This window comes from Lithobates pipiens, unplaced genomic scaffold, assembly GCF_037356315.1.
Source record: "Lithobates pipiens isolate NorthernLeopardFrog02 unplaced genomic scaffold, aLitPip1_a1.2 Scaffold_1, whole genome shotgun sequence".
NCBI lineage: Eukaryota > Metazoa > Chordata > Amphibia > Anura > Ranidae > Lithobates > Lithobates pipiens.
In genome coordinates, this window is record NW_027507685.1 from 201,192,460 (window position 1) to 201,220,241 (window position 27,782).

Consider the following 27,782-nt stretch of genomic DNA (forward strand, 5'->3'; position numbering starts at 1 on the left):
TCCCTCTCTGTTATGGGGTAGAGGAGCATTGGGGGTGTTCTGAAGTCCCATTAGAAGAACTCACTGCTAGGGATTATAGATACACTTTGTTGCAAATCTCCTCCACTGCATCCTGTGGTTCCTCCTTGTAGGTACCACGTAGTCGACACACCTGGAAGTTTCAGGATACTGAGGCAGCCAAAAAGCCGCAACATAGCAGAGTTTTAATAGGCTAGGTTTATCTGCAGTAGAAGAGCTCAAACATATGTGAAGGTTTATTAGTAACACATATCTCTAAATCTGCAAAAATATGGAAAACGTGAATACAAAATCTTTAAAAATATATTTTGTACATGCAAAGAAATTTTTCCCCAGTGATGGTGGTCAAAGAAACCTTGATGAATGCTATATTAAATGAGTTGCCTTTTATCTTTTCTTTTTTATCCAGTGCTGCAGCCTGGCCCTGACAGAGCATCTGAAGGATAGTTTAAGCTTTCGAGTCTCAGACTTGACCATCCCGAAGCACCAGCAAATCATCCAGGTCAGTGATAACTGACATTTTATTGAACCACATGATTCTTATTCTTGTCAAGATAAGACATTGCAATCAATGAGGTTAAAGTGGTTGTAAACCCTTACAACCAATTTTGACCTACAGGTAAGCCTAGATTAAGGCTTACCTGTAGGTCCAAGAAATATCTCCTAAACCTACACGGTTTAGGAGACATTTGCCGAAAGACAGGCACGGCTGTCTATGGCGCATGCGCCATAGACAGCGGCGCGCAGGCGCACTGAGTGCACCGCGGTCACCGGCGATATGCCTCAAGTGGCGGCTCCCGTGCGCATGCGCGGGAGTGACGTCATTGCGGCTTCGCCGAATGACAGCGGCGGAGCGGCGAGACCCACCGAGAAGATGGATGCGCCGGACTACAGGGGACAGTGGTGACTTTGCTGGCTCCTGTGTCAGGTGACACATAATGGACTACTATGCGATGCATAGTAGTCCATTATGCTTTACCTTTGCAGGGAATGAAAGAGGAAGTAAACCCGTCAGGGTTTACTTCCTCTTTAAAGAGTATCTAAAGCCAAAACTATATATTTTTGGGTTTTGCATAGAGTGCTAAAGGGTTAGAATCCCTATTAAATTGCTGTCTGTAATTTTTTTGGGGAGATCCACCCTCTCCTGTTTGTCCTAATTACTGCTGTCACTAGGACAGAAAGAGAGAAAATTGTTAAAATTTTGAGCTGTCACCAAACCAGAAATAGAGGCAAAATCTTCTAGTAGGGGTACTTCTTTTGACAGCTATCACCTAAGAGGAGATTGCACTTAATTTCGAGAGATTTCCTTGCTGTTGTGTACAGGACAGGAAGTGGAGGGAAACCTTGCCAATGAGACACTGATGGCAAAAAAATAAATAACAAAGGTTTAGAGTCATTGCCTACTCTCTCCAAAATAAAAACTTTCATCTTTAGCTTTACTTTAAGGCAAGATGGACTATAGAAACAAAATTGACCACCACTAAAACACACTGCAGTACAGAACTACTTCATATTGACAATATTATTCGTCATATTATTGGTCCACTGGCCTTAGTAAAAGGCCGAGATTCCCAAATCTCGGTACAAATCAAAGGGGGAATGGAGATTCGCTGTCCAAGGACCACGGCTATAGAACGCTCTACCAACCAACATCCTCTTGGAAGAAAACCACCAGCTCTTCAGGAAAAAGCTCAAGACCTTCCTCTTCTAGAAGCTGGACAACAAAGTTCTTCACAGCGCCTTGAGGCGATTCAGTTTGCATTGTGCGCTATACAAATTAATAATTAATTCATTCATAACCAATGTGGCCTAGGTGCTAGGTGGCTAAGAAATAAATTCCAGGGTATGTTCCTGCCACTGATTAGAACTGAGGAACTGAGGAAGCCACTCACTTGAGAAATCTGGCTGAAAAATACTAGCTAAACCAGGAGAAAAGCCTCTCTGCCATCCCTTATTAGGCCAATAGACTGACAATTTTACATGATGTTGTGAGCTCCCCTTGCTGTTTTACATTATGACTTCTTTTTCTCTTCCTCAGGCTAGAAATCAGGAGGAGAAACGACTCTGGATCTATTATATAAAGCGTCTGATTGTAGAAAACCACCCAGCATCCATCCCTCAGAAGGTAACATTTTGCATAAGAGAAAAGGGGCTTTCTGCATAAAATGTTACTTTTTTTTTATAGCTAAGAGTGAAATGATTATTGAAGCTGAACTTCAAACAGCTATAAGAATCCAATTTATTAGAGACATACAAAGAGCAGTGGAGGATAGGCAGAGTTAAAGCCTTCAGGCTGTGTCCTGGCTCACCGTTTCAGGTCCAATTTCAGCCCGAATATTTGGCTGAATTCAGACCTGAAATGGACCAAAAGACACACAGGGCTCCTGTGCAAATTAGCACCGGAGCCACAGCGGAGATATGTGAACCGGCTCCTTAGAGAGCCGGTCAAAATATCCTTCTACTGCAGATTAGATGCTGGGAACCCCGCATCCAATTCACAGTGGTGTAAACCCAGCCTCAGTCATTTTTTCAACTTTCCATCTATTAAATCTTCTGCCCTTGTTGTTTTAACTTTGGATTATTTTTTTCTGGCAGTAAATGCCTTATACAGCCCACTTCCTGTATCTTGTCTGGTCATTAGCCTAGGCTTATGACATCATGCACAGCTCGCGCTTTCTCTCTCGCGCACAAGTTTGCCAGAATAGGTGGGGGGATGAGTCATAAGAGAGCCAATAAAAGCTGGAGGTGTGCCTCTGTGTGTCTGTGTAAATCCGGGAAGTGAACAGAATCACAGTATATATAAAAATAATATGCAAAGTGGTTGGAAGGAAGCTTCAGAATGGCAAAGATGTTTTTATTACAAATTATGTGAGCAGACTGCAGTTTGTCTTTAAGCAGACAGGGCTGACAAAGCCACTTGGGATTTAAAGTGGTTGTTAAGCCACTCTAAACTGTATACATCATTAGCACTGCATCCTACTGTAGTATCCCCCTCTGTGATTTATAAAAAATAAATGCTGCAAATACCTAATTTCACTGCTGAGATTGCGATCACATGACTGGCCAGCTTTCTCCTTTCCTCCTCTGAGAGATGCAGCGGGCGGAGCTGAGATTCCTCTGCTGATGTCAGTCTGGAGGAGAGAAGGAGAGAGCTGGCTGGTCACGTGATCGCAATCTCAGCTCTTAAAATTAGGTATTTACAGCATTTATATTTATAAATCATTTACAGAGGGGGACACTGTAATAGGAGGCAGTGCTGATGGTATATACAGGTTAGTGTTATCAGAGCAGCAGTAGGGGGGTGGCTCACACACAGACAGAGATGGTAGGGGGGAGGAGGACACAGGAGCAGAAAGGAGAGCAGATAGGCTGCTGATGACAGAGGCACGTAAACTGACCACAGTGTCAGGGATCTGTAGCCATGATACAACATGGTCAGTTTACAGAGGGGTAGGGAGAAACTGGCAGGATCAGCCAGGTTTTTTAGGTGTTACAGGGGGGCTAAATGACACAAGCACTGTGTCATATAACATGCTTTAAAGGAGCGGGATCCTTTTATTTTGGGTTAACAAACGCTTTAATTGCAGCAAACGCATTGTGTTGTCAGACCAAACAGGAAGTAAGAAGCACAATACATTTCTAGCAGATCAACAGCTACAACACTTCAAAGGGGAAAAAAGCCTGGGGAATGTATATGTCTTGTAGAGAGGAACTGGATTTTTTATTTTGCCAAGACATACACATTAAATCATATCATAAATGAGAATAGAAAGGGTGTATTAGCATGGTCTTTGTTAGACCCAGACAGGCCTGCTTAAGTATTTTTTTCATTATACTGATTTTTTGATTTTTTTGATTTTTTTTTACATAGAAGTGTAGTTTCCCACATTTAATGATCCTGGAAGTATACATATGGTATCCGCTGAGAGTGTCGGCAGACGTTCAATTCCCACAACCCCAGGGACTTGTAAAAGCTTTTTTTGCAGGTGTGGAAAGGGTTTGCAGACAAATGCTACCTTGGGAAAAGAATTTAAAAAAAAAACTCTTAAATGCACACCTAAATCAATGAAGGTATTTCCAGCTGTTTTTGATGTGAAAACAATAAAATTCACTGAGGCGAGCATACAAAGCACTCGGCAAGATGTTCCACAAACTGCTTAGTTCCTCCCGGTCAGAGGGAGCAAAACTACCAACCCGTCAATGTTTATTGGTGTGTTATGATGTAGCAACACATTGTTCCGCTGTGTTAGACATCAATAAAAGTAAAAAAAGTACCATTCAATGGCTAACTCTATAGATTACTTTAACCCTTTAGTAATCTGAAGCCTAGAAGCCCACACACGATTTTGCAGCTTCAGTATGTATCCTTAAAGTGATATTAAAGTTTTTTTGTTTAAAAATAACAAATATGTTAGAATTACATGCTCTGTGCAGTGGTTTTGTACAAAGCAGCCCAGATCCTCCTTTTCTTGGGTCCCTTGCCAGCGCTCCTGCCCCCTCACTCCTGCCCCCACAGCTAACAGCTTGCTATGGGGACACCCCAGATGAGCCGCTGCTCTGTGTGTCCATTCAGACATGGAGCCATGGCTTGCCCTCCCCCCTCCTAGTTGGCTCACTAACGATTGACAGAAGCAGGAGCCAATGGTGTCCAATGATGTGTCTCAGCCAATCAGGAGGGAAAGTCCCAGACGGTCAAGACTCTGGTACAAGGTAAGTTATAAGGGGAATGAGGGGGGCTGCTGTATAGAATGTATTAATAAAAAAAATAAAAAAAACTTCTGCCTTTAGAACCACTTTAAAACGATAATAAACCCAAAAACAAAAAATGTAATACATTGCAGCTTACCATCCTTAAATGTGGTAGCTGCATTCATTTTCTTTTTTAGGCTAGCAAACACAATTGTACACACAAATGAATCAGAAAGGTAAACCCCTGTTCAAATGGGACATACAGAGTTCTATTTACGGAGAAATAATATGAAAGCAAATTGCTTCTACTGTGCTTTCCATTTGGAATACCTAAATCACTGTCATAGGTTCAGTCTGTACCGGAAGGTTTTACCCCGTTTTACTTTCTGCTATAATACCTATCCAATAAAAAATGTGAAATTTCATCATCAATTTAGGCCAATATATATTCAGCTACATATTTTTGGTAAATAAGCTTATATTGATTGGTTTGCGCAAAGGTTATAGCATCTACAACTATGGGATATTTATATGGCATTTGTATTTATATATTTATTTTTTTACTAGTAATGGCGGTGATCATTGATTTTTAGCAGGACTGCGAATTGCAATGGACAAATAGGACACCTAACTGACATTTTTGACACTTTTTGGGGGACCAGTGACATTATTACAGTGATCAGTGCTACAAAATATGCACTGTTACTGTACTAATGACACTGGCAGGGAAGGGGTTAACATCAGGCATGGATTCTATGCATGAAGGTAAAAAAACCTTTAGTATGCTTTCCCTGCAGCCCCCCCTAATACTTACCCAAGCCTGATTGCAATCCAGCACTAGGGCGGCTGCTCTCCTGGGTCTCAGCAGGAGCGGGACGAGACCCCAGTTTGCATGTCAATAGACACACAGAGTGGGGCTCGGGATCAAGCACACATCAGTGCCCCCATAGCAAATGGCTTGCTCAGGGAGGGGGGAGGAGCCCAGAGTGCCAGCTTTGGACTCAAGAAGAGAAGAGAAGGATTGGGGATGCTCTCTGCAAAACCATTACACAGAGCCGGTAAGTATAACATGTGATTGCAAGGAAAATTTGAGATCATGTAATTTATCTGTCCCTCCTCACCTCTCCTCCTTGTGAACAGAATACAAAGCTTTATGTAAATGGAAAAAGGAAAGGGAGGGGGCAGCTACATGACATGATGTCTGCACTGTATAAGAGGTGGAACTTTCAGCTCCAGCACCTTAGAAAGAGCGTTGACACTACTATCCAGAATCTGTGAAGCTGCAAGCAGAACCTGTCATTAAAGGGGCGTTTCGTCCATTTAAAAAAAAAAAGGCAGCAGCTACAAACACTGTAGCTGCTGACTTTTAATAAGGGCACTTACCTGTCCAGCAAGCCCGCTATCCCAAGGGAAACAGGCAGTGGCTTCACTGCCCATTTCCTACTGCTCATGCGCGAGCTGCACAGCGCTTTGTGAATGGCCCTGTTGTTTCCTGGGACACACACATGTCCCAGAAGACAACGGAGCCGCTCGCTGAGGAGGAAGAATTGAAGAAACAGCGCCATGTAATAGGAAGAGGCAGATTAGGAAGACTGTCTACCAACAGGGGATTCTGGTGAGTAAAAATGTGTTATTTTTTTATATTTTTTTAAGAATATTAATGTATTTTTTTTTTATGTTGCCCTCCACTTTAACATTAAAGACAAAAAATAATTTTACTGTAGCCTGGCAGTTCATGGATACGGTGGCTGCATTTGCTTTCTTTTAGGGCCCTTTTTCTTTATTTTCACCTGGTGATCGTGCAAGTAACATGCTTCCTGACCAAGGTCACAATGCTCACTCACCATTTGGTATCTATGGTGTTGTTATCATAGGACAGGCCTGCTAATACCCCCTCCACTTTTCCTCATTACACAGAGAGGAGGTGTTCTGTAGTCTGTGGAAAGAAATGGTAACAATGTAACTGATAACAGTGAAGCAGAGGTAGAGAGCACAGGAAGTTATCAGCTCACTGCATTTCTGGTTGGATCAACAGATATTTTTGCATTTATCTAACAGTAATAACAAAATGCTTTCAGTGGTGTATTTAACACACCAAAATAGAGTAAGAGAAATGTAAGGCTAGGGTTTACATACACTTTAACAGTAAAATAAAACATTAGCTCAACATTTATAAACGTAAATAATGATTGATCCAATACCAATATGGCTTTCCTTTAATTATTTTCTTATTTTTTCAGGCTAAGCAAGTCCTGCTGGAAAACACATTCCAAAGTAAGTTGTATTTCATGGGAGAATACCAGGGCATGTCAGGCACTGAGGAATGGGGATAAGAAAAGACATTTCTGCAAAAATGATTTAGTTGCGAAATGTCATTGAAGCAGAAACTTTCAATTTTACTAATTGGGCCGCTTATAGGCAACATTTGCTTGATAAAAGGCCTACCTTTTTTTTTTTTTACTTTATTTAAAGGTTGGTGTTTTTTGGGGTAGATATTAAGAGTAGTTTAGTTTATTTAGTTTGGTGTTCTTTTCCTTTTCTTTATTGTATATTTGATTATTATTTCTGTAATGTTCGCTTTAAGTTTTGTATTTTTCAAATTTGAAAAAAAAAAGCCTAAAATAACGAGGGCTCTTTGTCTGAAGAACAGGCCTGCGATAGTCGAAAGGAGTTTCTGTAACCCTTCGGTGTTATTGAACCCCCATTTTCCTTTAAAAAACATCTTAATTTGGTCTTCTCTTTTGACTCTGCTGCATTTCACCAAAGTGGCAAAATTCAACCAAAATCTTCAGATATTTAACAAAATTTTGCAGAAATGTAAACTTTCAGCGCTGCTCATCTTTAATGATGATTTTGTGACTCTATGTATGACTTTACAAATAGTCAGTTCCCAGTCTAGAACATGTGGTGGACTATAACGTTTCCTGGTCTAGTTTGTAGATCTAGAAGTTTGCAATCTAAAGTGTGTGATTTTTTTTTTTTTTTTTTTTTTACATTTCTGCTATACAGTGTATGAATCTGATGGTCTTGACAGTTGGTTTACTTGGTTTGTAGTGTTTAACATTGGACATTATTAGAAAGTGTAATTCTGGGTCTTCCCAGTATATGACATGGATAATCCTATAATGTTTGAGTTTGAAGAGCATCAATCTACAATAGCGTTTCTTCTCTGCTGCTCTCTGTGGATAGCAATAGTTTGTGTATAGTTGTTTTCTTCACAGATAAAATTACAGCCATTGGCTCTCGTGTAAAAGCAATCCTAGCAGCTAACAAGCCGCTGGATTTCTGTTACAAGCAGTGGTAATGGTTGTTTTAAAGTGCCCCTGTCCCACCACACTCACGTGAAAAGGCAAACGCTCGCATCGGCCCCGCACCCCAAATGTCAGTTCATGGGCAGTAATTCTAGCACCAGACCTGTGTAAATCTAAAGTGGTAACCTGTAAAGGCTTTTAAAGTGTCGTCTATGGATAGTAAAAGTTTCACCATTTGTCACTGTTGCACAGGCGTGTGCAATGTTAAAGCATGATATTTTTGATATCTATTTACTCGGCATACCATCATCTTTTATATCTTAATAAAAAATGGGTTATGCATTTCATTTTTTTGCATTAGAATTAAAAAAAGTGTATTCCACCCCAAAAAATGTGTTTGAAAAACAGCTGCGCAAATACCATGTGACATAAAAAAATTGCAAAACCCACCATTTTATTCTCTAGAGACTGGGTGCTCAACCTGTGGCCCTCCAGCTGTTGCGGAACTACAAGTGCTTTCATGCCTTTGGGAGTCATGCTTGTAACTGTCAGCCTTGTAATGCCTCATGGGACTTGTAGTTCCACAACAACTGGAGGGCCACAGGTTGAGCACCCATGCTCTAGGGCCTCTGCTTTAAAAAAAAATGTAAAAAATGTAAAATAATATATATATATATATATATTTGTGTGTGTGTATATGTATATATATATATATATATATATATATATATATATATATATACATATACATACATGCATGCATACATACATACATACATACATATACACACACACACACACACACACACACTAAAACATTGGATTGAGAGTAACTTGGTTTGAGCGTGTTTTGCAGGACAAGCAAAATTTTTAAATGAATTTTGACTTGATATACAAGTAGTGTCATGTCACAACTGAGTATAAAAGAGAATAGAGGCGCTTCTAAGTGTAGCAATATGGTTACATTTAATGAATGTAGAACATTTAGCAACTCACATGGTGGATTATTAAAACAGGCACATCTACATACGCAGGCATCCGAGGGAAAGCTGTCCACATTTTACGGTCCTCTGCACCCCCATTGATGTCATCCCTTCCACGCTGCACTCCACGAGTGCCTCAAGCCTCGCTTTCAGATTGCTCTTCTGCAGGATAGTCTTCCCGTTCTCAATTGGAGACTGACAGAGGTGGTAGCGGGCAGCGTGGAGGATGGTCTATGTGAACAGCTTGCCTGTTTTAATAATCAACCATGTGAGTTGCTAAATGTTGTACCTTCATTAAATGTAATCATATTGCTACACTTAGAAGCGCTTCTCTTTTTTTTTTATACTCTGTAGTTCCTGCTGGATTTTGCTTCTAATCCCATTGTGAAGGCTGCTGTTTTTGGATGGACATTTTATGGTTACACAATCTATCACATTGCTATAATCTTTTTATATAGACTGTAAACTGAAGGACTTATTAACCCCCCTGGCGTTATTCCCAAGTCTGGCTCGGGGTGAAAATTCAGTACCATTAGCGGTAACCCCGAGCCAGACTCGGGATCGCATCGCTGGATACAGAATGAGTATGCTTACCTTGTCCCCTGGATCCAGCCATGTCTGCCCCGCTGTGTGAGCGGCTCATCCTCCTCTCGATCCATCACGGAGCCGAGCTCCGTTCCCTGCGAGCGTTGCGATGAATGGGGACAGAAAACTGCGCCAACTTCAAAAAGTAAAACACACACATTACATACAGTATAATGTAATCTTACAGATTCAATTGCTGTATGTAATTATTTCACATCCCTTTTGTCCCTAGTGGTCTTCCCAGTGTCCTGCATGCACTTTTATGTTATAAATACTGTTCTTTCTGCCTGTAAACTGGAGATTGTCCATAGCAACCAAAACTGTCCCTTTACATCAAAAGTGGTTTTAGACCAGCTAGAAAACAGCGATAATAAATTAGAATCACTCGCAGAATTGAGCGATAGCGATTTGTGGGGAGATCCGTCATCAAACACTGAAAATTAATGACAGTGACAATTCTGCAACTGAGAAAATGTCAGCGTTTTTGATTTGATTACATTATTGAATGATTTTTATTATTATATTATTATTTGGTATATTTATAGTTATTTATTATATTTTAATTTATGATTTTGTTTTTCAAACTTTATCATACCCGGGATGTCTACTAGACTCTGGTTTGGACAGATTTAAGAGAGTTATTCCTAAGAATTACAGGCCTACAATATAAAACGCCAAATTTCGATGCAAAATAATTGTACCGTTTTCAGCACCTAAAATCCGACATAATCATACCGGCAGGGAGGTTAACAAATGGTTGTAGAACGAATTATTTTTATTCGGGATTTATATAGCGCCAACAGTGCAGCGCTTTACAACATGAGGGCAGACAGTACAGTTACAATAAGCTTCAATACAGGAGGGGTTTAGAGGGCCCTGCTCGTTAGAGCTTACAATCTAGGAACATCTGAGATTCCATTATTTCTTATGGGGAAATTTGCTTTGATATAAGAGTGCTTTGGATTACAAGCATGTTTCTGGAACAAATTATACTCGCAATCCAAGGTTTTATTGTATATATAATGTTTGGGGGTTCCAACTAATTTTCTAGCAAAAAATACAAATTTTTACACGTAAACAAAAGTGTCAGAAAAAGGCCCGGAGGTCAAGTGGTTAAAGAGTCCCAGTGGGATGTAGTGAACATGTAGTGCAATATACAATTGCATACGTTTTAGGACATTTTAGGCGAGCATACTTGAAATATTTGCAGAGCTCCCTCCCATTGAACCTCCACAAAGGCCCCAACATCTGTTACCCAGTGGCCAACAAATTTAATGGCATAATCCTCAAAAAAAGGCAGCTAGCAGTAGGGCATAGCATCTAGAAATAAAGCCCTTAAGCTGGCCATACATTATACAATTTTCTTATTCAATTTCCTTTAGGATTTATCTTCAACTATGTAGTGCAAGGGCCTGCCTGATTGCATACAAATTGAAAGTGTTTAGGTTTGACCTCATATTATATGGTTTTGGTAATGTTAAACAAAATTGTACAAGAGAATTGTAGAATGTATGGCCAGCCTTAGAGTGGTTTTCATTCATTTAAAAAGTGGTGTGGGGGACCACACCATATGTTAGTACTACCTTGTGCCTTTACAGCATGCTGCAACTGCAGGTAGTAAAAATACATGTTTTGTGGAAGTGAAACCTGGACTGTAGGTCAGAAAAGGTTGTAATGTGCCAAGAGGAACCATTTAATGTGAAATTAGTAATGCGTAAGGAGTCCTTTTGATTCACATGAATTGTGAATTGTAATGGTAGGTCCAAATCAGGTCATCAAAGAAATAAACAACATTGTGCTTCTAACGTTCTAAGAAACTTTTCTGGCCTCTAATGACAAAAGCTGAGACTTTCCTTGGTGTGATTGAAAGCACCTTAGACTTCACGGTGTAATTCATAATGTAGAATTCAAGCTAAAATGTTTTCTTTCATTTTGGATAGAGTAAGGGAGGGTTATAACCCATGAGATTATTTTGCCATCTTTGTCCCACTAGGGAGATTACTCTTCACTTCCTGATTTATAACCACAATAAGAAGTGAGAGGAAATCTTTTCAAACTGAGGGAAATCCCTGGTTGTCATCAGGGTCATCAGAACTATTGGATGATTTCCCCTCTATCCTTGTTCTGGTGATTATGCAAAATTTGGAATTTTCCTTAAAGCGGGAGTCCACCGGGACTCCGCGTTTTTTTTTTTTTTTTTTTAAAAGCCAGCAGCTACAAATACTGCAGCTGCTGACTTTTAAATAGTGACACTTACCTGTCCAGCGCGCTAGCGATGTCGGCACCCGAAGCCGATCGCTCGCTCGGCTGCCGGGTCCCGCCGCCATCTTGGGTATGGGAATCAGGAAATGGAGCCTTTCGGCTTCATTTCCCGGTTCCCTACTGCGCATGCGCGAGCCGCGCGGCGCAATCCGGACGGTCCCCGCTGCCTCTGGGAGCTGTGTGTTTCCCAGCAGGCAGCGGGGCGCTTGCGGAACGGGGGCGTAACCTACGCCCGTTCCGCAGAGAGCTAGCCCGGAAGTGGGTGCAGTTACCTGGATTATCCAGGTAACTGCACCCCCCTCCCCCCTGAAAGGTGCCGATTGTGGCGCCGGAGGGGGGGGGATTCCGATGAGCGGAGGTCCATTTTAGGGTGGACCTCCGCTTTAACTTTCCCTCTAGGTGATGACAGTCATCAGGACAAATAAAAAGGGTGATCTTTCCTAAAGGAGACACAGACAGCAACAACCTGATAGGTGTTCTAACCCCTCTGCACTCTATCCAAATCGGAAAAAGGTTTTACCTATAGGTTTCCAGCTTAGTCTGCTTGAGTATTGAGGTATTTGCAAGTAAAGTGGATAACTCACAGTCTGGTGGTCTCAAAAGTAAGTGATAACATTTGTTTTTTGTTACAGATTGTGCAGATGTCCCAGTTACTTCAGACAGCCCTAAATCCCCCTGGATGGAGGACCTTTGGACATTTCACCGAAACAGGAGACAGTCTGGTAAGAATTATATAGGCCTAATGTTATATAGTATACGTAAATGTGCATCTGTGTCTTCTGCGTCACCCTGCAGTGGGAGGTAGAAACTGTCTCATAGCCATGTTCAGTGTCACCTTGCAGTTGGAGGTGCTTGCAGCCTTTTGTCATTTTCCAGGAAAGTCACTTCAACTATTAATTCATATCGAGTAGACTTCAGATACAATGATATTTCACCTGCCTTAAAGGATGTAGATCATAAGGTAGCATTGATCATAAATGATGGACAGGTCCACTAGTGGTGTAGTTTCTCAGATTTGTGGAAGTTAAAGGACATATAAGAAGAGATGTAGCGCTAAAAAAAAAAAAAAAAAAGTTATTTACACCTCTTTTTATATTTTGTATCATTGCACCCAGCAATATCATGTCAGCTGCTTTCTTTTAGGCTGGGTTCACACTGCTGCGATGCGGGAACGCTGCAAATCTACTGCTGGTTCCCGCATCGCATGCCTCCCAGCGGCAGTTCATGCTGCCCTATGTGAACTGCTGGGAGTGTCAGTCAAAAGTTAATGACACCTCCAAATCAGTTTGCATATCGCAGTGCGATCTGCAAACTTGGACAGGAATCGGATCGCATGATGTGAACACCCATGTGATCCTTTTCTGTTCCGGAACAAAAAAAAGGGTCCTGTGCGAGTTTGGGCCGGATGCGATGCAAATTCAGCCATACTATCATTATGGCTGAAATCGCATCGCACAGAGATCGCATGTGATTTGCACTGCAGTGCGGTGCAAATCACATCCAATCTCGTACACCGCAGCAGTCTGTACCCAGCCTGAGTTTATATATTTCAAGTGCAACAGATTTGTATTTTTAAAGGTAAAGGACATGTATGGGGTTATAAAAAACAAAACAAAAAAAAAAAACATCCTCATTCATCTCCATGCTGCATCATTGCTGTTATGGTGCAACTGTGCTTGGCAGCCTCTAACCCCAAGAACACCCACCTAACTGTCCCCAAGCCACCCCCATCAAATCATTCTCTGCAGCTATTACCTTTTGTACCACCACCCCCTCCTTTTAGAATGTAAGCTCTACGAGCAGGGCCCTCCTGTACCTTTTGTATTGTGCTGTAATTGTGTTGTCCCCCATATACATTGTATCGATAATAACTGAAAATGATCACACAACCACTGATCGCTCAGTTCTTGGTCCACTCTGAGCAGAGAGCAGTGACTGTCAGCCAGTCACTACTCTCTGCTCTGCCCCTCCAGTGCTCACTGAAGCACCAAGCAGGAGAGGGGGCAGAAGTGGCTAGCTCGGGCTCTCGCCGGCACATTGAGAGGTTGAGCCAGCTGCCAATTAGGCATCTGGGTGGATCCTGACGTTATTGTTGGGATTTTGTGGGCTTTAGCAAAGCCTGCCAGCCCTCCACTTTACACAGTGCATCTGTTCTTACATTTTTGGGATCCATAAAGAATAGGATATATACAGTGTATACATTACAATTCAAAATATGTGATACCAGTACCAACAAACATCTTAGATAAATAAATAATTAAAGTGGATTTAAACCCTCACATCTACCCAGTGAAGAGAATAGCCTCAGATGATACACAAGGATGAAACAAATCTCCTACATAAGTTTTACATGAATATCTGCGGTCTTCAGCTGTATATATCCTTTAGAAAGTGCTCCTCATGTTGGAGATGTTCTCTTCCTGGTCACCACTGGGAGTGGATTATTGGCATACAGCCAAGACAGCTGATTGGAGGAAAGGCACACACCCCCACACCACACTGGCAAAGATGAGAGGGCAAGCTGTGTGCTAATCTATTTATAGCAACCTCGCACCACACACTTCAGGCTGCCCTCTCTGAGAAATTGTCAGAAGTTATCAGGCTGATAACAGAGGAACTGAGCAGGAGAAAGATACAAGACATAGTGCTTTGAAGAAAGATAAGAAAAAGCTACATATGTGCCCAGCTCAAATTTCATGAAAAGGATTTACATCCACATTAAGCTACAAATACAGAATTTTCAAGGTACCAATAGGTTGCCTCAAAATAAGTGTTAATAAAATAAATGGTTTTATCCAGTATTTCAATAAAGCAGATCTCTTGCTCACTCAGGAAACACTTTCAGCACATCTACCCCTCCTCTCTACTGCTAGCATACTAGGGTTGTCTGTTCTCCCTTTGCCTCTTGGGATATGCACGTCACATATCCCAGAAGGCAAAGCACCTCATTCAGAAAGGAGGAATAGGGCGTGCCACTTGGGCCTCTTGATGATGATACTGAATAATCAATATGATGAGCAGGACTGAGAGGTGATAGAGAACAAGAGTATCTCAGGGTGACGATGTTAGATCCTCTTGCAGGAGTGGAATAGGTGGCAGAAAAAGTGCCTATAGGCATTTGCCGAGTTTCCCCAAAGATGAATCTAGATCTGGTAAGATAATGATGTTGGTTATTAGTTAGAAGAAGATGCATTGTGACTGCTATGATTTACAACACATGTAGCCATTAAAGGTATTATTCTTGGTTACTTTTTTTTATTTGGACAAAAAAAGTATGATTCTGATGACTAAAGCATACTATTAGTTTGTGTTCATCTACTGGTGTATTTCTTTTTTCTCAGAACCTCCCCAATACATGTGTAGTCCAGGAAAAATCAAGAAATCATTCACTCTCCAGAGTCTTGGCAGCAGCTCCCAACCAAGACGAGGCCGTAGATTGTCTGGTAAGTAATGTGGGTTGCTGGATATATAGATATAATAATTTAAGGGTAACACCACATATAAATAAAACCCTATAACCTTCCACCACATCCTCCAAAAGCCCATCACATATATAAAAAAAAAAATAACAGAGTTATCCCTTTTTTCAGGATAATGGATGGAGCCATGCAAATTATTCCTTTACACATCATTGGCTGTACATACAGTACTACAGGTGTATAGCACATATAAAATCTAACATTATAGACTTTTGTTCTAAATATTCTCTACTGTGCTACTCACTGTGTCATTGAATGGCTTTGTAATATACAGTGTGTATATGTGTAGGTAATAGTTTTTTTTATGGTAAACTGTCATCAGCGATCCCAACTTGTTAGTAGAGCATGGCTTTTCCTTGCATAGGGCCTTCGTCACAGCTAAATCTGTTTGATGTAATATTTGTATTTTAACCTACATGTTATCTTCTTGATCATTAGCACTTGTTTTGTCTAATCCAAAATCCCCAAGGCTGCATTGACATCTGAGCAGAGCCATGTTTAGCATTTTTTGAACACTTTTGCACATGTATACAAGCATTCTAGAAGCGTATTTGAAGCATTTTAACTGTATGTTCAAGCTTCGGGTGTTTGTTTTAGCCAATGGAAAGCACTAGGGGTAGAGCTAAAACATACCTGAAAAATGCCTAAAAATAGGATTTTTATAACAGCTTACCTGTAAAATCCTTTTCTTTGATGTACATCAGGGGGCACAGAGCCATAGTAATAACTATGTGGGTTATATCGGCGTATCAGGTGCTGGACACTGGCATGTACTTCCCCCATATAACCCATCCCATTACTGGGAGTCCTCAGTTTTGTAGCCAAGCAATATAAGTGTAGAAGAAGAAGGGAGGGACCTCTGTGTACATCAAAGAAAGGGATTTTACAGGCAAGCTGTTATAAAAATCCTATTTTCTTTTCTTACATCAGGGGGCACAGAGCCATAGTAATAACTATGTGGGGTGTCCCGTAGCAATTGCAACTGAAGGGGGGGGGGGAGACAGAACAAGGAAACAGGAGGCCAGAGGACTCATACTGCAGCCTGCAGTATATGCTGTGCCCAAAGGCAATATCCTCCTGACCTTTAATATCGATTTGATAAAATCGGATAAAACGTGTGATCCGAAGACCAAGTCGCGGCCTTACAGATCTGAGCAATAGAGGCCTGATGATGCACCACCCAAGAGGCACTAATCGCCCTGGATGAGTGTGCTCTTAATCTGAGAAGGAACAATTTTCTTCTTTAAGCTGAAGATTGATCAATCCCTTGACAAATCCATTTGGAAAATAGTGGATCTTGACACTGCCTGTCCATATCTTGGACCCTCTGGCCATACAAACAAAACCTGTGTTTTGAGAACCTGAGCGGTCGCCTCTGATCGCTCTTACTACATCAAGAGAATGTAGTGCTTTCTCTTCCCCAGATTAAGGCTTCTGGGGAAAAAGAAGGAAGAATAAAATATAGGTTTAATTGAAAACCTGTTCATCCTTATGCATGATGAAATATGGCTCTTACAAGACAAAGCCTTTAGTTCCGATACTCTTCTAGCAGAAGAAATTATCTTTCTTGTCAAATAACCAAGAGAATTTCTCGTAAGGTTCAAACGGCTGATTTAACAAAGCCGATAAGACCAATTTTAAATCCTAAGGATTTAGAGGTGCCTTGATAGGGGGAATAAATCGTGTTACCCCCTGAATAAGCTGCGCACCAAGAGTGGGAAGCAAGAGGCCATAGGAAAAAACTCTTACACGGGCTGGATCTGGCTCTTGATAAAAGTCAAGGCCAGCTTCATTTCAGCTCCCATATGCAGGAATCATGAATCCTGTCTATTGACATACTTCCTGGGGTGCCAACCCCCGGATCCACACCAAGAAACCTATGCCTTCCAGACTCTAAAGTAAGTGATTCTGGAAGATGGCATTAGTCAAAGTAGACACTACCGAAGGAGATCACCCACGATCATTTATAGAGTGGGATTCAACAGTCAAACCTGTTAAACTCTTTTTCCGCAAGGTAGGATGAAATACCGGACCTTGTGCAAGAAGGTCTGGCTATAATGGCAGAGTCCAAAGGACTCCTACTGCCATCTTTATGATCTTCTGGGACCCGCTGGGGCCGCCAGAATCGCCTCCTTTTGTTCCTGCTTGATCCTGTGGAGAAGGCACAGAAGTAGCAGAACTGGAGGAAATGCATAGATCAGAGGAAACTGATCCCCCGGGAAGACTAATGCGTCTGTTCCGCCTGCTAGCGGACCCCTTGTTCGACATAAAGTTGTCAACCTTATTAATGAATCTGGATGCGGATAGGTCCATGTCCAGAATACACCATCTGACATATTGCTAGGAAGATGTCAGGGTGAAGAGATCATTCTCCGGGAAATAATTGTTGGCGTCTCAAGTAGTACGCCTGCAAAATGAGAATTGCCGATAGGCAAGGAGTGTTGTGTTCTGCCAAAGCTAGAACCTTATTCACCTCTTTTTGGGCTGCACGAATTCTTGTGCCTCCCCTGGTGATCGATGGAAGCCACCGCTGTGGCCCTGTCAGACAGAATGTCAGGACAGTCCCGTAGTCTGACCACCAAGATTCTAGGGCCAGATGTACTGCCTGAAACTTCCAACAGAGTTGATAGGGAAGGTCCTCTAACCTGGACCATCTCCCCTGGACAGAATCTTCTTCCAGGGCTGCTCCCCAGCCCAGAAGGCTGGCATCTGTTATTAACACCTTCCAGGATAAATATTTTCCCTCTTTCTGGATAACAACCACCAATTTAGGCTCTGACATATGTCGGGAGCCGAGCGTATTGGAAACAAACAAGGCCTGAATCTTCTTTATTCCAGGCCGACAGGATGGTGTCTTGAAGCAGCCTTTAAATAAAACTGCGCGTAAGGGACGGCCTTGAAGGAGGCCACCATTTCCCCTAAAAATCTCCTGCAGGCGAATGAAGGAATTTTTCTTTATCCTGATAAGTTGAATTAGTCCTACAATGGAACTGATTCTCGTCTGGGGTAAGAATACCTTCTTCTATATAGTATCTATAACCACCCCACCAAGTAACCTCCTTGATGGTTTTAAGGAGAATCTTCCTAGGCTGAGAAGCCAACCTAGAGATTTCGGATATCTACAGCTGAGATCAGACTCTGGTTTTAGACCTGAGACTGAATGATCTATTAAAAGTAGATTTTCTAATAGACTAGAATCCTTATGCCTTGAGCCCTTAACCAGGCTAAAGGAGGTGCCAGAAACTTTCAGAACACTTGTGGTGCTGTGGCTAAGCCGAATGGTAGTGCCACATCTGAAAAAAATAATTTCATATTTCAAACCACAGAAATTTCTGGTAAGCAGAAAACTTTGGCACATGGAGATATGCAACTCCCCTCCTTGCAGGATGGACACAGTCGATGGAATTATGAAAAGGATCGGATGTTTAAGTGCCGATTCAGATCTCTGAGATCTACAATGGGTCTTACCTCTCTGTTTGGCTCTGGAACCCTAAAAGGTTAGAGCCAAAACCCCCTGTTCCACTAAGGGAATCTCTGATATCACCAACTGGGATAACAGCTGATCCAGAGGCCAGAAAGAGAGACTTCTTTTTTTTTCTGGAACCTTAGGAACATTCTCTGAGGAGACAAACTCTTGCATAAAGACTGCCGCATCAGCAGCCCCAAGGACCCCACAGGCAGCACCCAAACAGGGACCCGAATCCCAGACCCTCAGATCGAAAGCTGACTGACCCATCTGGGCTCTTGAAACTCTAGTCGTAACCTAGAGAAAAAATTGCAGAAATCCCTCTGCTCCTGACATTGTTCCTGCCAGACCTTGAGAATCGCAGGAACTTTCCCCTCACCCAAACGAGAGGGGGTGCTCCTTCATGAGAAGGCCTTAGCATTCTGCTTTATGGGCTCTCTGTCCCCAAGATCCTGGTGCTGCCCTTGGGAACTTTCTCCTGAACCCAATGAATGAGACCGTCAAGACTGCCTATATGCAGACCCAGGCATAGGAGAGGCTGCACGATTAAAGGAGACATGTTTAACCTCCTTTTGGGTGTACTTATCCACTCGAAATAGCCGTACCCCAGTAAGGGACACAAACTGGCTAAGGGTTTCACATGATGCTTCGGCTGATCAATATTTCAGCCATGGACCTCTGCAAGAATGTACTAGTCCAACTATAAGTCATAAGGCTTAAACGATCGAGTCCTTCATAGCAACTGTGAGACACAGTGCGTCAAATACACCAGCCCCTTTCCGGGCCTGCTGATCTGGCAGAGTTTTCAGGTATCTCACACCTGTTCCTTAACCCCCTTGGAGTCCACATTTTCCAATGCATTGGCATGACTCAAAATGTGCTCCACCAAAATAGTGGAGCAGACGTTAAAGTGTTAATGGACTGAGATACTCCAATTGCAGCAAGAACTGAAAAAAGACATCCTGTCTTTAAAAGGAAAATCCAACCTTAACTTGCTGGATCCTTTAACATCAGTGCATTATCCACTGGACATGTGACACTCTGCTCACTGAGGTGATTGTAGAATTAATAGCTGGAACCCCCATTCCTTCATAGAAATGTTCCCATTCAGACTACATAGCTATGCATGAATAGGAAAAACATCCCTAGGTGGGGGAGGTTGAAATGAACCTTATCAGAGGTAGATACCTCAAGAGCCTGTGCTGCAGGCAACAAAAGGGTTAAGTAAGGGAGTAGACAAACACCTGGTTGTGCAGTTACTCCCTCCGTTAGTATCCTTTGATGAGGAAAGATAAGTATCTTCCAATATTTGGGAAGATCTACCTGATCCCCAGCCTCCTGCACCTCAACAAAAGGGCCCTGAGGACTAGATGGGAATCTGCTATGTTTAGTCCTACTATGGAGAGACATCATAGCAATAATTTTTTAAATGGTAGAAGAAAAAACCTGCTTGTATGAAATACACAGGGACAGAAGTGATCTACCCTTGACGGCTCATCTGACTGGCTGTATACCTCTCAGGGGAGGATGACATTCTTTTGGAAGGGTTTTTAGTTTGTTGTATACCATTAACCCCTTTAGAACCCTTAGAGAAGTTCCTGGTCCCTTTGCCACTCATAGCTTACAGTACAAAGCAGAGGCACTACCAGCAAAAGCATGTAGCACTTGCTAGGCTATAGTACAGTACAAACTGCTATTAATCCTAGCTGTGCAGTACAATGTTGTCAAAAGGGAAATGCCTGTGTCACCAAACCTGACCAGCAACCACTCTGCTCTGCTCTGCTCTGTCCCCTCCACCGCCAGGCAGCAGCTTCTCTCACAGGGCTTTACAATGCTTCCTGCACGTGTGGCCGGCGTCTGACGCTGTTAGCCACGCCCCCCACGCGGAATACGCCCCCCTCTTCCTCTTTCAAAAAAGGAAGCTGGCTGGCATCAAATCATACAAAAACCACCAATCGGGGGGCCCAGGAAGTAGTCAGACCCCCTTTTCTCTTACCTGAGGGTCTGAGCTGGCTTAGAAGGAGAGGAGAGTGGAGCCTGTGCTGTTTCCAATGTCAGAATGGTGAGTGCTCATTACAGCCTCCAGTGGTGACACATAGACATGACATGACAACACAATACATAGAAGGAGAGATTCCTGAGAAAATCTCCCCTACCTTATCCTCGCAGCAGGGTTTTATTGGAGATTAAAAAAAACAATCTTTGCCCTTCACGGTAGGCTCCGAGACCTTAGAGGAAACCTTCAGGAACCGGGGAACACTCAGGTTGACCCACAATCCTGGACCTGCGACAAGACCCTGCCATTAAACTTTTATTGGCCTTACTACCAAAAAGTACTGGATCCCAGGGCCCAGCTCTCAAAGTATTCGCAAGCAAAACCTTGTGTCTTTGGATTACGAGGCCCGGGTACCATTCATTTAGTCCATTACGGAGACATCAGAACAGATCCAGTCAGGATGGCTGGCTCTCATCAAGGATTACTGCCCGTGGAGCTCAGTACAACACATCCTTACACGTGCCCAACACCTGAGGACTCCCAGTAATGGGAGGGGATATATGGGGAAGTACCCGCCTTAAGGGGCGTGCCAGTGTCCAGCACCTGATACGCCAATATAACCCACATAGTTATTACTATGGCTCTGTGTCCCCTGATGTAAGAAAATAAAAAATTTTTGCAAATGCCCGATTTGAGCAGTCATCAAGTTACAGGCACTTGAGTGCTTTTATATGTGAACAAACACCATTGAAATAAATGGGATTTTGGATGTGGAATGTTTTGGAGCTTACAGCTAAAAATACTCAGGTATAAATGGGGTTTAACTGCGTGTAAGTGTACCTAGGAGAATTGATGCCGTTTTAAAGGCAAAACACAGTAAATATTAATTTGATTTAGGTTTTTTGCTTTGTGCACGTTATAGGCTTTTAGATGATAAATAAAAAAATATTTATTGCACTATTTTTGAAATCATCCTCACTATGCTAAATGTTTTTCACAAATGTCTAAAACATTTGCACAGCACTGCACTGCTCCATGGAGCTTCTTCAGGTGTCATATAAATACTAGAACTGAGCACGCCATGTTTATTCAGCTCTTACTTACTGCCCTGTCCTTTTGCAGAGCCGGCCAAAGAACTTCAGGCTCAGTTTGAACACAGTGGTAAGTAGTATGATTGCATGCAGATCTTCAGGTTAGATACTGCCCTTTTAACAGCTGTCTGATATTTTCCAGCTGTCTCCTTTACTGAGTCCACATTTCCTGCCTTATAAATGTAGTAAATGTGACCAGTAAATGGACTTTCTAAATATTCACCAGCGGGTATCTATACTTATCGGAACAATAGACAATTTTGCAGGGTTCCTGAAACTGGTATCTGTTGATGGGAGAGAATTTCGGGACAGAAAATTTGAGTACACACACAAAGAGTTAAGAGTATATCTCATTATTAAAAGAGTTAAGAATGCTTTAGGGCTGGTTAGTTTGAGGGATACTGTGTGCTGGGAGGGTTGGCGTGAGGGTGTTTTTGAAGGTTAGTGGTAATTACTTGGAATCATGGTGTGACTGAGGGTTACTGGGAAGGTTAGTAGTGGAATTATTGGGAAGATTAGTATACATTTTATATACATAAATATTTCATTAGCTTATATAGCTCTGGCACCATTTCATCTCTCTTAAGAATGTAACAACCAGCACAATACTTTCATGAATTGGCTATAGTGCTTGGTATCTTTGTTTTGCAAGTTTTAACAGTCTGCTTATCTGTTTCTTTTAGGTTTGTCACAGATGAAGGTTAGTATTTTCTTTTATATTTTAAATAAGTGTGTCAGACAACACATTCTAAAAAAAAAAAATGTTGTTGTTTATGGAGCAGATTACAAATATTCCACTATACTTACATATTGGGAAATGGAAAGATTGTAAACCCTTACATATACACAGTGAAGTGACTGACCTCAGGTGATGCACATAGAAGAAACAAATCCTCATACATAAATTGTATCTGTCTATCAGCAGTCTTCTGATCTCTACAGCTGTTCAAAGTTCAACACCTATAGAGAGTTTAACCACTTCAATACCAGGCACTTGCCACACTCCCCTTCCTGCCCAAGGCAATTTTCAGCTTTCACTTTTAAATGACAATTGCGCGGTCATGCTACACTGTACCCAAACAAAATCTTTAGCATTTTGTTCCCACAAATAGAGCTTTCTTTTGGTGGTATTTGATCACCTCTGCAGTTTTTATTTTTTGCTAAGCAAATAAAAATGTGCTGAAAATTTAGAAAAAAAAAAACGTTTTTTCTGTAAAAAATGTTTTGTAAATAAGTAAGTTTTCTCCTTCACTGATGGGCACTGATAAGGCGGCACTGATGGGCGGCACTCCTAAGTTGGCACCGATGAGGTGACACTGATGATGGGCACTGATAGGCAGCACTGAAATGCAGCACTGATAGGCACTGCTGGTCATCTTACTTTTAAAAAGTAATTAGTTAAGTTACAAATTACTTCTCCCAAAAAGTAATTGCGTTAGTAACTCGGTTACTACATTGGAAAAGTAATTAGTTGCTCAGCAAAGTAACTGTGACAGGGGTGGCAGCGGTGGTACTTGAGGGGGTGGCAGCAGTGGTACTTGAGGGGGTGGCAGCGGTAGTGGTGTACTTGGGGGTGTGGCAGCGGTGGTGGTGCCATCCTCTCCCACCACCACCTCTGTTTCCTACTGATCCCACCCCCCACCACCACTGATCTCATCCTTACCGTATCCCCCCATCACCTCTGTTGTAGAAGTGATGGTGGGTGGGTAGGGATGGGATCAGTAAGAAACAGAGGTGGTGGAGGACTCCTCTCCTGTACGTACTGCCCCCATAATACCCTCCGCACTCCTCTCCTGTATGTACTGTCCCATCATACCTACCACACTCCTCTCCTGTACATACTGCTCCCATCATACCCTCTGCACTCCTCTCCTGTATGTACTGTCCCATCATACCTACCACACTCGTCTCCTGTACATACTGCCCCCATCATACCCTCCGCACTCCTCTCCTGTATGTACTATCCCATCATACCTACCACACTCCTCTCCTGTACGTACTGCCCCCATCATACCCTCCGCACCCCTCTCCTGTACGACCTGCCCCATCATACCCTCCGTACTCCTCTTCGGTACATACTGCCCCCCATCATACCCTCCGCACTCCTCTCCTGCAGATTCAGATATAAAGGGGAACTCTGTGGAAACTCTGTAGATGTAAGAGGAAACTGCAGAATCCGATGTAAAGGGGAACAAACCCTGTGCATTCAGATGTAGAAGGGGAACTATGTTGACTCTGATGTAAAGGGAAACACTTGTAATTAACTTCATATGATTAGAAATGTTATTTAATCACAAACATATATGTTTAGTGTATACTACATAAAAAATAGCTTTGCACAGAGGTAATGCATTTAATGTACTACAAAAAAAAAAAATTGGTGTGCGCTGCTGAAGTGTTCAGGTTTGGCTTGACGAAAAAGTGGCAACCCTAGATCGATGTAGCAGTGTATCAGACTGACACACTGCAACACCGATTGCAGCGATGCGCGCCCTCACGGGCATGCGCCGGCAGTTATTCATATGACGCAAAGTCAGGATAACTGAACCACAGCCTGGCCATCATTCTTCTATAGGCTGGGCGGGAAGTGGTAAAAAAAAAAAAAAGGGGGGGGTGGGGGACGGAGAGATGAAGCTACACTCTGCAGAGCTCAGTGAGGAGAGTTCTGATAGCTGATTGGAGAGAAGAGACACACTCCCCTTCACACAGGAACAGAGCTGAGGCTGTCAATCTGACAGAGGTTCCTCCCAATCACCTTTTTTCTTTTGGTGTCAGCAAAACTTGTCACAAGTGATTCATGCTGAAAGCAGAGGAACAAAGAAGCAGACAGAATTGACACTAAGACCCCTTAGACACTGGAGGCATTTTTTAGGCGCTTTACCGCTAACAATAACGCCTGTAAAGTGCCTGAAAAATGCCTCTTTTGCAATCCCAGTGTGAAAGTCCGAGTGCTTTCACATTGAGGCGCTGCACTGGCAGGATGTAAAAAAAAAACAAAAAAAAAAAGTCCTGCATGCAGCTTCTTTGAGGAGCGGTGTATACACCGCGCCTAAAGCGTCCCTGCCCATTGAAATGAATGGGCAGCACCACCAAAGCGGTACTTTGCGTGTACTTTTATACTTTTAACCCTTTATTTGGCCGCTAGTTGGGGTTAAAAGCGTCCCGCTAGCAGCCAAAAAGTACCTCTAAAATGATGATAAAGCACCACTAAAACTAGCAGCGCTTTACCACCGATGCCCCCGGGCTTTCAGTGTGAAAGGGCTCTTAGTGCACTTAATTGAGCCAAGTACACACTATAGAGGGATATGCTTTGTTCATATTTCATGTCTATGGTTTACAACCACTTTAATTAACCAAAGGTTGCAGAAGGGATTGGATAAAGTTACAGTTTATATATTAAACTCCATTAAGGTTGTCTTTTATTTTACAGCATGCAGGTAGTGAAGGAGAGCTCTTTCAATCCACCACCTCTCTGCAGTCTGCTGACAGTATATGCACTCTGGAGTCCTGTATCCTGGAAGATACAGCTGAAGGTGAAGGTTGTGAGGAAAGTTTGGAAGACTCGTCCTTTTGCTTGCCAGACGATGCTCTATCTGGAAGCCTCTCCATCACTGATGAGATAATGGAGCTACTCAATCAGAGAGGTCTCCGGGCTGATCCTACAAGCATTGAGCCTACATCTACAGCCTCAGAAAAGGCAACTAAAGAGGATAGGGAGGAGGTACATTTGTTTAGTAGAATTTTTTGTTAATTGTTATATCATGTATTCATGAGTTACTCATTAGCTGAATAAATACAAACTGGAGAAAAGGAAAACTGAATCTGCTCCTCATAGCAACTAATGAAATTATAGGTGTAATTTTCCTACAACAGGCTTAGAATATGAAGAGAGCCTGATTTCAACACTTTTTTGCTTTATGTATAAACCATCTAATTGTATTTAAACAACTCTCAACCTGTGAAGATTTAGTGAAGGATATAATAAGGAAAAGTGTATATGCCACCCTTCTTATGCAATTCTCTGCACAATATTCTCATTCAGTGCTCTATTGTGTGAAGCAAATGCACCACACTGTAAATTCAGATTTGAAATGCTGTCTGTATAAGGGAGATTCTTCAACCTGTTTTGACATCTATAACATGGAGAGGAAGTTAGGGAAATTCTTCCTTATGCAGACATATACAGAACTAAAATCCTTTCTTACTACTACTACTTTTTTTTTGTTTGCCGTTTATGTCCCTATTGGGGAATTCCCCTCTACTCCCCTGACACCCATCAAATAGTAAGTGGGAAGATCTCCCATATGGGAACATAGACAGCAATTTAAAAATGGCACGCAACCCAATTTACCCATGTTCCCTTTTCCCCCACAATCCTCATTTCATCCCAAACTAAAAAAATAAAATTCATCTGGAATTGAACAAGTAGATTCTTTACTGAGCAGTTGTACACTTTGTAGGGTTAGCCTTCTGCTGGTAATCAGGTCCTGTACTAGATGCCTTTTTTGGTGTCCATGTGTATAATGCTTTTATAGTTTAGTAAATATTAAGGTACCTTCTATATTAAAGAGGCTTTGTAAATCTTGACAACATTTTTATCTCCTTTCTGCTAGGAGTCTACAGTCTGTGAAATCAGTCAGCTGGAGTCTATAGAGAGCCTTGGTGAGACTGAGAGGACTGGTTCTACTTCCCTTGATGATACTCAGCGTGTTTTTTCCAGTGGTGACCTGGCAGTCTCTGACTCAGTGGATGAGCTGGGGAATCAAGAACCATATCCAGAGGTTCCTGAAGTTCCCTCATGCATTGGTTCTTCAGACGAAGACTTGCATGAGAAAGAAAATAGGGAATCAAATGAAGACATATTGGAAGAGCAAAAGAAAGAGGAGACTGGCCACAATACCAGTAAAAAGGATGCCTGTAAAAAAGAACAGGATTCCGAGTGCCCTGGAGAAGGAACATGTGTATCTCCTGTACTCAAGGAGAAGGTTGAAGAATGGGAGGTGACTGTCAAAAATGATACAGAGAACCATGAGCAAGCGCCAGAAAAAAAAGGCACAAAAGCTAAGAGAGACTCAACTCTGACCCCAGATGACCGGTTACTGATTGAAAGGATCAAAAACTACTATGAAACAGCAGATGCTGGGGCATCATACCTCAGCAAAGAGGAAAGCATTTCCTACATTCCCACTGGTGTAGTAAAAGACTCAATCTTGAGATTTAATTATATAATGCAGCAGGAGGTAAAGAAGGATCGAGAAAAGGTCATCTGCAGGACCAATGGCCTTATCCCAGAGGGCAGACAAGTAAGTTGTCATAGGAAGCCCCCATGTCTTAAGGCTAAAGAAACCACAGCTGATCAAGAAAAAAACATGTTTTCCACAGAGCAAGAATTGGAGTACAAGTCCTGTGCTGAAATACGTAAAGCTTGGAAAGAAAAAGAAAAACCAAATATGCCAGATACTGGACAGGTCTTGAAAAGAACTAAGTCTCAGAGGAAACAGCTGATAGAAAAAGGTGAAGAACTGGTTATCGTCGAGGAGTCTGATCTAGAACATGCAGGTCAACTGCCAAAAGAGGTTTCTTTGAAGAAGGAAACAGGGAAAGAGAAGCAGAAAAACAATGTTGAAGAAAATATAGGCAATCAGGAGGGTCATATTAAAACAGAACTTGCCAGCTTCGCAAGTGACACCAATAAAGCCACTTGCTGCCCTCCTGGCATAAGCTTATATGAGACAGATGATTTATACCTAATTGAGAACTCAGAAAAAATAATTAATAAGGTGCAGCTGCTTGCGAAAATGTACAGTGAAAAAATTGGCAGGATGAAGACGCAGAAGAAGAATGGAGAAAACAAAAGGACAACAACGCAGAACAAGGCAACCATGAAGACCCTTCCTCAGGTTGTAGAAGAACAAATGGGTGAAAGACACAAAACAGGTGAGAACTGCTTAAGGCCCTTGTT

At 42.1% G+C, this 27,782-nt stretch overlaps 1 protein-coding gene across 2 annotated transcripts in view; it reads left to right on the top strand.

The window, feature by feature from the left end:
• Positions 1-27,782, top strand: part of PLEKHG2 (pleckstrin homology and RhoGEF domain containing G2) — a 153,076-nt gene that overhangs the window by 112,683 nt on the left and 12,611 nt on the right. For both annotated transcript variants that reach the window (XM_077479997.1, XM_077480007.1), the window contains 9 exons: positions 428-520; positions 2,057-2,143; positions 6,948-6,981; positions 12,421-12,510; positions 15,130-15,231; positions 21,852-21,890; positions 22,504-22,520; positions 25,251-25,541; positions 26,434-27,757. In XM_077479997.1, the coding sequence (XP_077336123.1) occupies positions 428-520; positions 2,057-2,143; positions 6,948-6,981; positions 12,421-12,510; positions 15,130-15,231; positions 21,852-21,890; positions 22,504-22,520; positions 25,251-25,541; positions 26,434-27,757 (2,077 nt within the window). The remainder of the gene's footprint in view (positions 1-427; positions 521-2,056; positions 2,144-6,947; positions 6,982-12,420; positions 12,511-15,129; positions 15,232-21,851; positions 21,891-22,503; positions 22,521-25,250; positions 25,542-26,433; positions 27,758-27,782) is intronic.